General features: G+C 50.9%; 1 protein-coding gene across 1 annotated transcript in view; it reads left to right on the forward strand.

The window, feature by feature from the left end:
• The window catches only part of CSUI_008005 (hect-domain (ubiquitin-transferase) domain-containing), a gene marked incomplete at its 5' end in the record, with an annotated part of 33,888 nt that overhangs the window by 12,324 nt on the left and 5,086 nt on the right, over window positions 1–16,478 (forward strand). The window contains 4 exons of the mRNA XM_068068145.1: window positions 860–6,680; window positions 7,186–7,382; window positions 7,906–8,301; window positions 8,763–16,416. Coding sequence (XP_067919879.1) covers window positions 860–6,680; window positions 7,186–7,382; window positions 7,906–8,301; window positions 8,763–16,416 — 14,068 coding nt within the window. The remainder of the gene's footprint in view (window positions 1–859; window positions 6,681–7,185; window positions 7,383–7,905; window positions 8,302–8,762; window positions 16,417–16,478) is intronic.

The raw sequence follows: 16,478 nt of genomic DNA on the forward strand, positions 1-16,478 counted from the left end.
TACCTATATATGTATATATGCATACGGATCTCTGGTAATGTGCATCTGCAGGTACACATATGAATTTAATATATTGATATATCGATGAGTAGTTCTAGATAGTAGTGCATATCTTCCTTTCGATTCTGTTGTTTCAAAGTAAACTAGGTAGTTCTTGTTCTTTTCTTCGCTTTCCATGTATAAGCGGACTGGATGAGTTTGAAGACCTAAGCTTCCTTTAAGAGCTTCTCTCGGTCCTTCCCCCAAGAAAGGCAGGAGAGGGACGCAAATGTCAGTCTTTATCTTCTCCTCAAGTCATGTGACCCTTCTTCGATACTTCTTGTGTGTTTCTATCAGTCGTACTGCCCGCATTTTCTCTCCCTCTCTCTCTTTTCTACGTCTTCGTCTTTCTTCTTCTTCGTCTGCTTATCCGACACGGTTCTATTACGAGGGGAGATGTACTCTCACGGAGGGCTGGCAGATGTAGCCTAAGTTGACTGAACGAATGAAAGGTGAAGGCGAAGAGGGAGCAAAGAGAAAAGAGAGAGAGAGAGCTCATGGGTAAAGAGGGAGTTGCTTCTCTTTGAGAATGTGTCTGTCTTCAGTAGGAAAAGTGAGAGCCAGGGTGGTATCTCCTTCGCTGTCTCCTCTTGCAGTCCCCTTGTATCTCCCGTTGGTCTCTCTTTGTTCATGTTGTGTATCTCTTTCTTCATATCGATGTGGTAGCGAAGAAGAAATATCTCTGGGTCTGTCTGATGAGCGAAAGGGAGCTCTGGATGGCCTGGTGTGCATGAGATTTTAAGCCTTCTTTTTCCATGGTAAATAGACCAAGAGGAACATCTTGCTTGACTCTTTCTCGTGTTCTTCTCTTCCCTTGTAGGTTCATGGAGTTCCACCCCCTTCAACGGATGATCCTCTTCCCTTCCTGATGCCAGCTGAAGCTGTCCTGAGTCAGCTCTCCCCTTTCATGCAAAGAGCTCCTCTTCTAGTGGAGCAAGTTCTAAAGGCATGCTGTCAAGTTTGCACTACTGCCTTGCCTCCCTCCTCATCTGGAGGGACAGCGGGAGGATCAGGAGGAGAAAGAAAGACAGACCTTTCTGAAGCGACGGCTTCTCATCATAGCGCTACTAGCAAGGGAACGACTCCAAGAGGACGGGGAGGCAAAGGTGATGTGGGTGGTGGAGAGCCCGAGGGGGAGAATAAGATGACTTCTTCATCTTCATCTGTCGACCCTTCTCTGAATGGAAGTAGTAGTGGTAAGACATCAGAGAGATCAAGAAGTGGATCGTTTTTGTCCCTAGGTGGAGAAAGAGGTGAAGTGTCATCTTCTTCTTCCTCTTCGAGATCGAGTGGCGGAGGAACAAGACTTCGGCCCCATAGTGACGGGGGAAGTCGGTCACAGACAGCAAGATCTCTTCCTCAAGGAAGAGAAGATAAGAGAAGTCCTCCGACACCTTCTTCAGGTGTCTGTAGAGCTGGGGGTGCAGCGGGTTCTTCTGGAGAAGGACAAACAGGTGAAGGAGGGAGTGCAGAGGAAAGGATGATGGGAGAGAATGATGCGACAGGGGCTTCATCTTCCTCTCCAGCTAGTAGCGGAGTAGAGAGAGAAAGAAGAGAGGATAGTCATGCGGATCATCCGAGTAGTAGTCGAACTTCGGAACAGTCAGGGGGTGGAGAGAACAAGAAAGAAAAGGAGGGAAAAGATGGAGCAGAAGGAGAGGGAAAGAAGAAATCATTAAAGAACAGTAGTCTTACTCCTCATACGGATACGACAGGTATGACAGCTTCTCCAAGAGAGGAAGAACGTCATCCTATTCTGTGCGGAATCTATATAGGGCCGAAGAAAGGCTTTGTCTTCAAGAAGGGTGATCGAGGTTTAGGCTATTATCCTCTCACTTCCACATCGTCATCTTCACAGACTTCTTCTTCTTCTTCTCCCCCGAGTCGTCCATCGCAGAAATCTCCAAGAGACAGTCAGAAGAAGATCCATAGCACTCCTCCTACGGCGAAAACTCGAGGGGGGGGAAAGCATCAGGCAAAGCGAGGCGAGGGACGCCCAGTAGGGGGAGATGAGAAAAAGGAGGAAGAAGAAGGACGTGGAGGAAGAAAAGGAGGAGAAGAGGAAGAAGAACAAGGAGGCCAGCAGCAGGTACCAGGAGAGGAGGTGATTCTACTTCGATGGCTCCATGACAATGAAAGGTCGCAAACTTCGCTTTCTCTCCATCAGCCCCCTTCCTCTCCTTCTACGACGTCACCAGCGGCCTTTGGGGGGGGGGTTGGCGGTGGTAGCTCTGTCTCTCATTCTTCTTCTTCTTCGTCTAATCAGAGAAGAGTAAAACGTCTTCTCAGTCAAGCTCAGAGAGCTCCCCAGCTCGCTTTAGTTGTGATGAGCCTTCTCACAGATTACGCTGGTATAATGCTGAACTTAGAGGCGATGACCCGTCTAACGGGAGCATCCCTTCAACAGCAGGGCCCTCCACTGTCATCCTCATCGAAGGGTGAAGGTTCTGAAGAAGATGTTGGCAAGAAAGGAGCAAGAGGAGACGGATTGAGAAACAGCGAAGAAGGAGAACCATCCAGAGGTGACGGGGAGGAAGGAGGAAGACGAGAGAAAGGACAGGAGAGTCATAGAAAGAAGAGCGAAAAAGAAGGCGAAGAAGAAGGAAATGCATGGAGATCTCTAGAGAGTGTCTTGTCACTCCCACTCCAAGAGAAGACGTCTTGCTCATCCGTAGTCAAGAGAGGGCATGGGTTCTCAGAACATACAGATCAGGAACAAGGAGGAAAGGAGTTCGATATGACAGATGGAGAAGAAGAAGAAGGGAGTGACGGGGAATCTTATAGGAGAAAGAAAGTCATGAATCATAGCTGGATGAGTGGTATACGTCCTATGTATCCATTTGCTTTAACAGCAGATTCCATCTTATATATCATGGTTCAGATCATAAGCTGCTATCCATCTGTACTCCCTCTCATGCTGAAATCTGTCCCTATCACTCAATTAAGTTCAAGTCTCTTATTTCCTTGTCTCTCTTCTCATCTCTGGACCACTAAGGCCATACCCCCTTCTTCTAGGGTTGTAAGCGGAGGGGGGAGTGCTGGAGATCTTCATTCACCTCAACCGCAGATGCCAAGTGATGTCACAGCCGTAGCCGCAGGAGGAGGAGGAGAAGGTGTCTCTACCTCTTGTGCAGTGGCACCATGCGGCGATCGCAGCACTTCTCTTATCTCTCCCTCTTCTTCGAAGCCAACAGGGGTGATGAGTGCATCGTCTTCCTCTCTTCGAGGGAGAGGGGGAGCTACCAGTGGAGATGCCCCAGTAGCTGCTCATAAAGGTTCAGGGGGCGGAGGGAGCTACCATCGTAGTAGTACCACTACTACTACTACTACTAGTGGAGGAGGAGGAGGCGTGGGTCTAGGTCGAGGACATGTGCATCAGCCTATCTCTCATCGATCTCATTCTCTTCACTCGCAGTTGCATCTTCATATGAAAGGAAAACCGACGGCATCCTCTTCCGATGGGTTGAGTAGTTTGTCTATGGAGTCGAATGCCCTTCACCCTGCTCCAGGTGTATCTATGGATGTAGATAGCAGCTCTCACAGCACCATAAGAGGAGGAGGAGGGCCTCCTGCGGTTGGTGCTTCAGCTGGTCTCCCGACAATAGGATCGTGTGGGGGTGCCATAGCGACAGGAGGAGTGGGTCATGATATGGTTCGATTGTATATACCTCAATCACCTCCATGGAGCTTCACAAGTACATCTTGTCCTCCTTTGTTATCATCTTACGCCTCTTCATTAGGAGGGTTTATCTCCCCTACTACAACTGGTGCCCCTCTGACTTCTACTACTCCTCTGACGGCTCATTCATCTTATCAAACAGCGGAAGGAGGAATGCTGCATGTAAACTCCCAGTCGCAGGCAGGTCATTCACATCTCTCTATGTCTCCTCGGGGGGAGATACCTTCTTCATCTCTCTTACCTTCTGCATCGTCAAGTATGACGATCGCGTCATCGAAGCTTCTTGGAGGAGGAACAGGAGAGTTCGTTCTAGCCTCCCCTCGGACAACCCCCACGGGTGGAATAGGAGGAGAAGTAGGAGGAGGAAGTGGTTCCTGTACAAGCTCCACTACGAGTAGTCATGGCATACGAACAACCCACTCGAGTAGTAGTAGTTCTTCTTCTTCTCCTCTAAACGCCCACGTGGTAGTCGTTGTGATAAGGCCTTTACTTGAATATCTTTTAAGAGAGATCTTACCTCGTGTCCTTACCTTGACTCTTCCTCCATTTGCTGCAACAGACAAAGTCTATCATCGAGCTTTGAAGTATCAGCGGGAAGGTCGATTGATCTCCATGGGGAGTAATCTTTGCTATCAAGGTGGAAGCCCTGCGTTTGTAACTCTTAATCATCTTATCCAAGTCTTAGGTGCTATGGCATGCTTTAGCTATGATATACGACGTATTCTTCTTCAGCAGGTAAGTACCTGCCTAGGAAGTTTAAGCCGAGGAGGAGGGGGAGGAGGTGCCGCCCTACTATCATCTCTGTCACCCTCTTTCTCTAGTACGAGTAGTGGCGGTCATCGAGGGAATCTGAACAGCCTAACAACGAGCAATAGGCCTCATCCTCATCTTCATTCTCATCATTCTTCAGGATTGCATGCACCCCCGTTTTCTAATCTTCCATTATCATCGTCATCTTCGTTTAGACTTCCTGAGGGCCGAGAGCATAGCAAAGGTGCTGCTGGCCTACAATACCATCAACATACATTAAGAAACTCTGGAGGGGGAGTTGACTCTGCCTGCAGCTCATCATCCTCCACCTCTTCTTCTTTATCCCCCCTTCCTTCAGATCTTCAGGTCACCGCCTTCTATACTTTATGTTCGATTCTCTATCGGTTATTTACTCTCCCAGCAGATCTTCCTCCTAATCCTCTCCTTGTCGTCTCGTCGCCAGGCAGTCAAGGCGGCAGCGGAGGGGCAGGGGGAGGACACGATAGTCATGCAAACAATGCACCTGGGGGCGGAGCCTCTAACACTCACCAGAGTAATCCCTCTGATAAATCTTCTCAGATAGGAGCTGCTCCAGCAGGAGGAAGTTCTACATGTAAAGGAGGAAGTGGAGAACAAGGAGGAGGACCTCACAGCAATGGGGGTGACGGGGAAGGAGGCAGTAGCAGCAGTAGTGGTAGTGGTAGTAGTAGTAGTCATAATAGTAGTGGTAATAGTAACTCTGGAGGGGGAGGAGGGACGACAGGAGGGCGTGGAAGAGGGGGGGGAGGAGGAGGAGGAGGGACGACGTCAGGTGTTGGGAGAAGTGCTTCAAGCAATCCTACTGATGCAGGAGGAGGAGGCAATAGTAGTAGTAGTAATAGAAATGGGAATTCGAGACAAGGAGGTAGTGGGGAGAATCATGAAGCTTCAGGAGGAGGACGTCATGAGATTAATGAGCGTACACCTCTTCTTCAGTCCCCCCCACTACCTATGGAGATCGATGGCGAAGAAGAGAGTATGATGACAACTTCCCAGCAGCATCATAACAACAGTAACGGTAGTGCTGGTAGTAGTGCGTTGGGTGTGATGGGGGAAGGAGGAGATTCATCGGCATCATCCTCTATAGGGCGACATAATAGAAATCCAAGGGGGACCTTAGACCCAGGGAGTCAGAGGACTCACTCCACGACTAATAGCCAGACCAATAGCCATACTCATCCTTCTTCTAACACATCAGGAGGAGGAGGGGGAGGGAGTCGAGGAGGAGGAGAAGCTGGGTCTTTTTCTTCATGTACTACTTCTACTACTGCTATCCATACAGGAGGAGGAGAGGGTAGCAGCGGAAGCGGGGATGGGGGAGATGATCCTCCTAGGAGGCCACCGTCATCGGGAGGTCTTGTGGGAGGTGGATGTAAGAATGATGGCGTAGAGAGTAGTCATCCTGCCGTCTCTAATGCTTCTTCTTCTGCTCCTTCTCTCGCGGTTGGTCGTTCTTCTCAGCCGTCTAATGAAAAGCATTCGATCAAAGGACAGTTAGGATTGGGTTTAGATGATCTTCAGAGATTACGGGATTCTCTGTCCCTCTTTCTCTTTCAGCTTCCTCTCTTCGGTGAAGAAGCGGCAGCTGCAGCGACCATGGCTGTTCGATGTTTAGCACAGTTGACATCTCCAGAAGTCTTAGGAGCAGGAGGAGCCTTGGGAGCCTTGGGGGGGGGGTATCACAAGGGGATCGGAGGAGGAGGCCGTGGAGAGATGTCCTCTCATCAGCATGGGAAGCATGCACTTGTAGGCGGAATGATAGGAAGAAGAGGTAGTAGTAGTGCTGATCAAGGGGGCAGTCGACACAATAGAAGGAGAGAGGATGATGAGAGTGAGGTAGGAAGAAGAGGGGGGGGGAGAGTCCGATCAACAAGACGGGGAAGCGTAGAAGAAGATGAAGAGGATGAGGAGGAGGAGGAAGATGAAGACGAAGAAGATTTGGTATTCTTAGATGAAGAGGATGAAGATGAAGAGGATGAAGATGAAGATATGTTCGAGGAAATAGGAGAAGAAGATGACTGGGAGGAAGAAGAAGAAGGAGAGGATGTAGGCGAAGAAGACCCCTTCGATGATATAGATGAAGACGAGGATCTGGGCGATGAAGGAGAAGAAGAAGAGGAAGAAGAAGATGCTGTAGGCCTCACAGATGATGATGACGTCGATGGAGATTCAGGTAACTTTCCTCGTCAGATTGCAGTCTTTCTCTCAACTCTTCACTTATGTGTGTGATCAACCAGCTATTTCATAGGCATTCTATCTACTATCGTACATCATACATGCACTCCTTCCTCTTCAGTTTTCCTCTCATCATCTCAAAGCATCTCTTCCTGCCTACGCTTCTCTTCTTTGTCTTTTGCTTGTCCTCCTTTATGTCACTCCAAGAGGAGTGTATATACACACATATAGAGAGAGACACATCTCTAGTAGCAGGGGTAACGTCAGCCTTCAAAGCCTAGAGGGTTTGACAGCTGCTGCATGTATCAGGTGACTAGTCGGATGATCAAGATTCCGGTAGACCACCCTCGGAGCTTCATATATACATATATATATGGAGCTTGGTGTATGTCAATACGTGCATTCATCCGACCATCCATGCGTAACTGCAGTATGTCTACATATTTCTCTCTCTCTATGTGTATGTGACGGAGTAGCTGTCTGTTTTTTGTCGCTTTGTGTAGCCGAGAGTGAAGAGGAAGATGCGGGGACGGGAGGTGGAGGTGGTGGGTTGGCTAGCACTAGGGAATTACCTCATGAAGTCGAGGAAGAAGAAGACGATCTTCTTCTTCCTGAGCCAGTTGAAGGTGAAGAAGAAGATGAAGAAGATGAAGACGATGAAGATGATGAAGATGACGACGATGACGCCCCAAGAATACGAGTACGAAGGACAATCGCACATGCCAGCAGGCCGACATACAGAGCAACTCCTATTAGGCATATAAAAGTACTAGTAGCACCCACACCCTCCATAGGCCATTCTGCATAGATGGATAGACACTATTTCAAGAGACAGGTAGATCAGGGTGTGTGAGTGTGTGACGGGAGGAAGGCGGTTGTCTTCGAGAGAAGTTCTCTTCCTTTTTCTTTTGTACTTCTTGACCTGCGCAGGCTTGGGGCGTATGGATATACACATGTATATGGAGAGAGGGAGAGACGGGAGCGAGCGTGCATTAATGCATACATTTGGAGGGATACAGATGGGAGAATATATGTGGTAGTAGACGTACTACGTATATGTAGATAGGAGATGGATGAACTGTGTATAGATGTATGTATGAAGATGTATGTCTCTTTGAGTGTATGAAGCTGTACGTCCGTATGGAGAGGTATGTATGTATGACGAGGTATGTATGTATGCTCTAAGATTCATGTATGTATGTCTTGCGTATGGTGTTCTTCAGGAGCGTGGTGATTTGGATTATGCGGAGATGATGGAAGAAGATGAAGATAGCATGGGAGATCCTCACGAGTTGGAAGAAGAAGAGGATGAAGAAGAGGAAGATGTGATGATGGATGAAGAAGAAGAAGATGAAGAGGATGAAGAAGATCTTCTCCCTACATCCTCATCTGCCTCACGACGAAGAAGAGACCGCAGAAGAAGAAGAAGACCTCCTCCGACTTCGACAACTACAGACACCCTTGAAGAAACTGCTGCGGGAGACCACTCAGCTTCTCCAAATAGCTCAGCGGGGGGTGAAGGGGGGGAAGAAAGAAGAGGAGAGCAAGGCAGCGGAGCTCATCGTCAGCCAGGCGACACACCAGAGGCTGAACAAGCAGAAAGGAATGATGCGGCAGTGGTAAGTCAAGAAGAAGAAGAAGCAGAAGAGAGAGAGATGGAGTTTAGGCCTCTCATGATGGGTTTTTCTCGTATCTTCTGAGCGGAGGGGGAATACGAATCATAGAGGCAATAGTAGGGGGCAAACGCCTAGACTACCTCTCATATTCCGCATGCGGCCTTAGTCTTTTAGGGAGAGCAAATGAAGAATAGTGTTGATATGATGATTAGGATGATGTGTGGATCATAAAGAGGCAAGACGAATGTTGAGCACTGTCTGCCAGGGTGATCTTCATCAAGGTCAAGAAGTGAAAGATGCCAGACATTCTTTTCTTCTTAGCTCTTCTCTTCGGTTCCCCTTACCTCTATCTATCTATCTATTTATCTTTAATCTATCTATCTATGTGTCTGCTGTCCTTGCTTTCCCTTCATCTCTCCTCATGATCATCGTCATCATCTTCCACTTCGCCATCTCATCCTCAGCAAGGTGAAGGAGGGACCTTTTCTTCCTTCGACTCAAGAAGAAGTGGCGAGGCGGCTACAGGAGGAGATCGATCAGCTTCAGTAGAGACTTCTGCCGATACGTCAGCCACGACAGATACACAAGCTCCCGATCATACAAGCGGTCAGACTTCCTCTTCTTCTCTCCCATCTACAGGAGGAGGAGGAGGAAGAGATGAAGCAAGTCTTTCTTCTTCCTCTTCTTCATCGGCAGGTGTGTCTACAGGTGGATTATCCACGGGGGGTGTGCCTCTACGCATTCCAGATGATGCCGAAGGAGGAGAAGTGCAGGGGAGTCCTCCAGATGGGGAAAGCAATCGCCATAGAGATGCAAGTACCAGTGGTCTTTCCTTCATTGCATCACGCAGTAGTGGTACTGGTCGTAGCCCCCCCTCTGGAGGCGGGGCGCGTCCGCCTCCTCCTCCTCCTCCCCCCCCCCCTCTCTTTGGAGCTGTGAATGTCCCTGATTTGGATGACGATGAAGACGAAGATGATGAAGATGAAGAAGATGACCTAGATGACGATGATCTCGAAGACGAAGAAGATCTGGATGAAGAGGAAGATGAAGAGGAAGATGAAGAAGATGACGACGAAGACGAAGATGAAGATGATAGTTTAGATGAACTACGCTTTCACTTTCACCTCTCGGCAGATGCTCATCAGGATCTTGTCTCCGCTGTGAGAGGTGTGGTCGCCTCAGCAGCTTCAGCAGGATCGGGAAGTGGCGGAGGAGTAGGAGGTAGTAGTAGTAGTGGTCATCACCGAGGCCGCAATAGTACTAGCGGCGGTGGTTTAGGCGGGGGGAATGGGCTCATCAGCATAGAAGATGATCCTTTAGGTGCCTTTGAGCCTCTGCCTTCTTCATCTGCGATTTCGGGTGGACACCCTCACCGAGCAGGAGGGACAGGCGGAGGAGGAGGGAGTGGCAGTAGTCATACAGGAGGCGTTGGCGTGACCTTATCTTCATCCGGGGCTCGTGGTGGGGGGAATGGCGGGCATCATCACGTCTCTAGTAGTGGCGGTACAGGAGGAGGAGGAGGTCGAGGAATGATGGGAGGTCGTGGTGGAGATAGAGGAGGTGGAGGAGGACATCTTCTCTCATCGCTTTTAGGAGGATTAGGAGGAGGTGCGGGTGCCGCGGGAGGTCTTCTCTCTTCTGGAGGTGGAGGGCTCTTCAGTCCTCAGTTGATCTTTGGTTCGGGTATTGGTTCCTCTTCAGGAAGCTTATCGATATCACCTCTCTTAACTAGTAGTGGGGGTCACCCCGCAACCTTTGGAATGCTCATTGGCACGGCTACTACAGGAGGAGGGGGAGGTGGGGGTTTGATCGGCAATATTGCTTCTTCTGCTTTGCCTTTTCACTTCTCAACATCATCATCTTCTCCGTCCTTCTTAGACACAGCTAGTAATGCAGGTGGATGGAATTCGGCCTCTGGGCAAGGAGGCATGTTTCTCTCATCTTCATCGATCGCAGGATCGCAACAGCAATGGTCTCATGGAGATGCCTTCTCCATTCCAGGGGAACACCCTCTCTTTGCATCTGCATGCAATAGTAGTAGTAATAATAGTAGTAGTAGTAACAGTGGGGGAGGCGCTGGCCATCGTCATCTCGGCGGTAGTAGTGGGGGTGGTGGAGGTGGCGGTAGCACGACCACGGCGGCTTCCCCATACAGTCTAGGTGGGGGGGGATCAGGGGGACCGTCAGGCATCATTGGTGTCTTAGGAGGAGGTAGCGGAGGTAGCGGAAGCTCCTTCACTGCCCGTCTAGCTGGTGGGAGTTCACAGGGAGGAAGAGGAAATGCTGTCGGACGAGGAGGGAGTGCCCCAGGAGGAGGAAGATCATCCTCGCCAAATCTACAGGAAGAAAGAAGATTTCTTCAGACGATTCTTGATCGCCTAGTTGCCGACACCGGCGATTCCGAAGGGGAAGGTCGACATGTTCATGAGGCGTCACGTTCTACTCAAAGAAGAGAAGGAAGACAAGAAGTTGCCCGGGGGGCTGCAGGCGGAGAAGGAGGAAGTGGCGATGAGAATCACGGTGAAAGAAGAAGAGAAAGACCAAGTGAAGACAGACGATCAACACGAGGAAGAGACCCAGGGAGCCGTGAAGGAGGAGGAAGAAGAAGAGGATCCGAGGATGAAGGAAGCAGTCGGTCTACGGTCACGCCTCCTCCTGCTACTACTACGACAGGGGGAGAAGGGGGAGGAGAGGAGTATTGTGCTTGCCTCGGCAGTCCAGGTAGTGGTGGTGGATATAGCGATTCCGATGATAGCTCTCTGGATTTCTTCCTGGTGGAAGATGGAGGTCATGAACAACAGCATAGATTACTTACCTCCGCTCTTATCTCACGGTTAGCTTCAACACCTGGAGGGGGCATGCTACAGACTGTCTCGGAGATATCCTTTCCTGCTGTTCCTGAGGAGCCATCTGCTTCTAGAGAGAATGAAAGCCAGCCGACTGAGTCTGTAGCAGGAGGTAGAGGCGGAGGAGGCGGGACCTCGAGTGCAAGGAGGAGAAGAGGTGAAGAAGGAGGTGAGGGTGATAGGAGACGAGAAGGAGAATCGTCTTCAACGGCCCCGGGAAGAGAAGGAACAAGAGGGGGAGAACAAGGAAGAGAAGAAGGGGCTGAGGTATCATCATCGTCAGCTTCTCAAGAAGCACGTCCTCCTCCATCTGCTGAACATGCGGAGGAAGGAGGATCAGCCGGGGGGAGTGGAGAAGCAACCGTAGGAGGAGATTCTGAGAGAGCGAGAGAAGATCATGAGATGGATGTAGATACAGAAGAAGGTACAGGAGGAGCCGAGAGACCGTCTTCTTCTTCTTCGGCAAGTGCTGAGGGTGGGGGAGATGTGCCAGGGGCTGGAGGTGTTGTAGAAGAAGGGGGAGAAGGTCGTAGCAGCAGTGGGGCCAGTTTGCCGGCACCTGCGAGTGATGAGGCACGAAGAGCTCCAGAAGAAAGCGGCGAGGCCCCTGTTGAACCGATGGAGATAGAAGAAGAACAGAGACCACATCCTGGTGGAGGAGAAGGTGGGGAGATGGAACAGCATATGGAGGAGGCAACTTCATCCCTCACTGGGGAGGAGACAGATGATTCTCTTCTTCAGAGAGCTATTCAGGCATCTTTAGCCTTAGGAGGGGGAGAGGCCCAAAGTAGTACCCCAGGCGGCACGTCTCAAAGACCTCAGCAGCAGAGCTCTTCCGGCAGTCCTCTTGAGTCAGATAGTACTACTACTGTTCGCGCTGGAGTTACAGCATCTAGCCATGGAGGAGGGGGAGAAAGAGAAGAAAGACAAGGAGAAGGTGGAGTTTCTACAGAGGAAGGGGGACACCCACAGCAGCAGCAGGAACGAGAATCTACACAGACAGAATCATCGAACAGTCAATCGGCAGGAGAAGAGCAGACACAGGGAAGTCCTCCTACTGCTCCACCCCCCCAAGAGGAAGAGGAGGTGGAATGTGCGACAAGCGGAGGTATTCTTAATCCTTTAGCAAGAGCATTAGGCCTGACAGAAGCTCAGCTGTGTGATGCTGCTGGTATGGATCCATCATTCCTTGAAGCTCTTCCAGATGATCTCCGCCAAGAGATTGTCATTCAACAACTTCGTCAATTAACTATTCAAGCTGTTGAAGCGCGACGTCGTCCTCCTCCTTCTTCTTCGTCTCCTGCCCCTCCCTCGTCATCATCTACTACTACTACAGGTCCAAGTGCGTCGAGTTCGATTCCTTCAGCGACGGCGATTGATTCCTCTCCGGCTTCATCTGCCACATCAGGAGGAGAAAGTCATAGCACCGCCCCTCCTCCAACAGATCCACATTCCGTATCTAGTTCTTCTTCGAGTGAGAGTTCTGCCGCTGCTCATGAAGATTCCCGTTCTTCTCCTACTGCCCCAGGTCCGGCGTCTTCTTCGTCTTCACAAGAGACAGGGGGAGTCACAGGAGAAGGAGAAACCCAGCAACGTTCTTCTTCGTCGTCTACAGATGGCGTTTCTTCCGCCCCAGGAGATGAGGTCTCTCCACCACAACCACGTCCTTCAGTGAGTGGGGGAAGATCCTTATCGTCATCTCCTCCTGCCTTGAATGAAATTCGACACGAATATCTCGATGCTCTTCCATCTGCTCTACGTCAGCAAGTTATAGCTGCATGCCGTTCTCCAGGAGGAACCGGGGCGCCCCATGAATCTTCAGCAGCGTCAGGTCAAGGAGGTGGATCGAGTGCAGGAGGAGACGGTTCGGGAGGAGGTGCTAGTAGTAGTAGTAGTGGGAGTTCCTCATCGACAGGAGGTGGTGGAGGTACCGACTTAGATAACGCGACATTCCTTGCGACTCTTGATCCTTTGTTGAGACAGGAAGTCCTTCTAACGGCTGGCAGTGATTTCCTAAGAACCTTACCTTCCGAGATTGTCGCTGAAGCATCTCTACTACGTGAAAGAGCTCTTCAGCGACAGCATCATCACAATAGGAGCCAGCAGCATCGAGGTGATGGAGGTCAATCGTCATCTCGGCATCAAGGAAGAAGAGGCGCATCAGGCAGTGGGGCACGTCAAGGAGGAGGAGGAGGCCAAGGTCATGGAGGAGGGATTTTGTTCTCGAGGAGTTCACAGCATCAGGGAGGGGGAGGAAATACAGGAGGTGGTAGTAGTAGTACTGGTAGTAGTGGAATAGGCTTAGGAGGGGGACAGACTGGGGGAGGAGGTGGGGGACGAGTGTATGCTGTAGATATCATGAGAGGAGGAGGAGGGACAGGGTTCGATGGCGGGCGTGGAAGAAATACAGGAGGAGGTGGGGGCAATGATGGCATTGTGGTTGGGGGAATGGTGTCTCCTCCTGTCTTTACTTTCACGAGTCGATTAGGGGGAGGGGGACTTGACGGCTCAGGAGGAGGTGGTGATGGAGGGGGGGGCGAGTTCGGCGCTCTTACAGGAGGGGATATGTACTTAGCTGGGCTCTTTGATTTCCTTGATATGCAAATCTTACAAGCAGGAGGGGGGAGTAGCAGTGGTGGTCGGGGAGGCAATCGCGGAGGAGGTAGTCTAGGGGCGCAAATCTTCGGTTTAACTTCTCAAGGATCTTCACCTTCTCTTGAGGACTCTTTCTTCGTGGGACAGTCAGGAGCTGGAGGTGGTGGTGGTAGTAGTAGTAGTGGACGGAGAAGAGATAGAGCAGGAGGCCGAGGCTATCACCAATCAAGTAGCAACGGCATAGGAGGAGGAGGAGGTGTCTCAGGTCTTCTCTTACCTCATCATCATCATAACGATGGAATAGGCGAGAATAGCAACAACATTCTCCTTCATCCTCGCCATCAGCACCATCGAGGTGGGAGTAGCAGTAGTAACGGCCCCTTTGGCTCTTCAGCCGTTGAACGCTTTCTCAACGGAGCATGGGCAGCTGCAGCCGCTGCAGCGGCCGCTGCGACGACAGGCAATAGCGGAGGGGGGGGCATATCCGTGGGGGGCATTCCAGCCGGTACGGCTCAGGGAGGAGGAGGGAGTCGGGGTGGGGGCGGAGGGCTAGGGGCTTCTGGCAATAGTGGGGGTCAGTACAACGCGAGTAGTAGTGGGTTGTGGACAGCGACAGGGGGAGGAGGAGGAGGGTATGGAAGTACGGGAACGACGAGTACCACCTCATCACCTTATGGCGGGAGAGGAGGACATTCCCATCAGACCAATAGTCTAATAGCTTTTCTATCTTCAGCAACAGGAGGAGGAGTCACTGGAGGTCCAGGGGGATTGATCACACTCACACCAGCCCCCTTTGGTGCTGCTGGGGGTGCCACAGGTCTCTTAGGAACTATCAGTTTACGTTCAGATGGAGTGATCGATGGCTTATCAGTCTTGAATGAATGGCTCTTCTCTTCTGCGGTGGGAGTAGGAGGAAGCAGTAGTAGTGCGAGTAGTGGGCAAGGCAATAGCTCTCTCTTAGGGGGTGGAGGAGGAGGACCAGCTGCTTCAGGAGGCACTAGTGGCGGACTGCAGGCCACGACGGCAGTAGGAGGCTCGAGGGGGGGAAGTCTAGGCAGTGGGGGTGGGACGTGGCTTACGGAAGCTATTGGTGGAGGGTATAGAGCATCAGGAGGAGGAGGATGGAATGCTGCCAGCACTTCTACTACTAGTGGATCTACTCATGCTATGATTGGAACTGAAGATCACGTCCATACGACTAGGGGAGGTTCCCATACAACAACTACAGATGCTTCTTCTTCTTCGACATCTGGGGGTGCGGCAACAGGAGCAGCGGGAGGAGAGAGTCAGACAGCTACTGCTACTACTACTACTATCGCGACTCCTCATAGCAGTACTCCTCCTCAGACGAGAGCTCTGCAGACCACATCACTAGGAACAGCAAGTAGTCTTAGCGCAGAGAGCGGAATGGTTGGTGGAGGCAGTCGAGGGGCAGGAGGAGGAGGAGCAGGGGGCGGTTCAGGTCCTCGATTGCTGTATGGAGTGTATCGACCTCCGAGACCTCCAGTACATCCGTTAGGGGTGCTAGGGATATGTCGTCTCTTCTACCTACGAAGAGAATTGAATCGAAAACTCTTCTTCACCTTATTATATAATGTAGCCAGTGCCCATCAAGACTCATGGCATCTTCTTGTTCTTCTCTTCCTTGTTATCTGCTGGTCTGCTGCTCCCGATTGCCAGCTGCTTCCACACCAAACCACTTCTTCTTCTTCAAGCAGTAGTAGTAGTAGTACTACTCGGACGACCGTTCCATCTCTTGTTCAGTCCTCAGGGGGAGGGAGTGGACCGAGCTCTTCTTCTTCACGTGCTCCACCTTCTTCTTCTTCTCTTCCTACATCTTCTTCTTCCCTTTCACCTCCTCTGTCGTCTGTTGGATTCCCTCCGACCACCCTTTATGGCCCTCTCTCAGATGCACAACAGCAAAGTCTCGTAGGCGGGGGAGGCAGCAGTCATCTTTCTTCATCCTCTTTGTTAGCCCAGCAGACGACAACGTCGTCTATCGTCTTGGCCTTTGAGCGTCCTTCTGCTTCAGCTGTAGCTACAGAACGTGTATTAGAGCAACTAAGAAGCATCCTGACGGTTCTGCCTTCCGCTTCCTATGCCTTTGCTCGCCGCATGCGCCATCCCCAAGCCGTCACCCTTAAGGATATCTCCTATCCCCCCAGCGCAACTCCTCAGAGACCAGCAGGAGGAGGAGGAACAGGTGGAGGTAGAGTTAGTGGTAGTAGTAGTAGTGGCTCAGCAAGCGGGGTGAGCTCTTCAACGTGTGTAGTAGCAGGCGGCAGTGGGGGTGGCGGACCTGGAGGGGATGAGAATGATCCTTTCATGAACAGCCACCCTAACAATAGTCATAGACATCATGCAAAGAAACACCATCACCTTGAAGGATCGGGAGGGAAGAAAGACAGACTTCCCTCAGCAGGAGGAGGAGGTGGGGCCGGTAGTGGTAGACGGCTATCTGATTCAATAGATGGCAGTAGTAGTAGTAGAGGTGAAGGGGGGGGAGAAGGAAGAGAGAAGATTTCAACAGGAGGTGGTGTAGGAGGGAAGAAGAAGACGGAGGCGCCTCAGCAAAACAACAACGTTCATGAGAATGAAGAGACTTCAGCTACGAGTAATAGTAATAGTAGTAGCAGTCGACATCCCCTAGTTAAGGCTCCTCACGATAGGAGTAGCAGTAAAGAGGAGAAAGACATGAATAACGTTCTCCCGGGAGCCTCCTCCTCTTCATCTTCTTCT

Source organism: Cystoisospora suis (assembly GCF_002600585.1).
Source record: "Cystoisospora suis strain Wien I chromosome Unknown contig_4368, whole genome shotgun sequence".
Lineage (NCBI taxonomy): Eukaryota > Apicomplexa > Conoidasida > Eucoccidiorida > Sarcocystidae > Cystoisospora > Cystoisospora suis.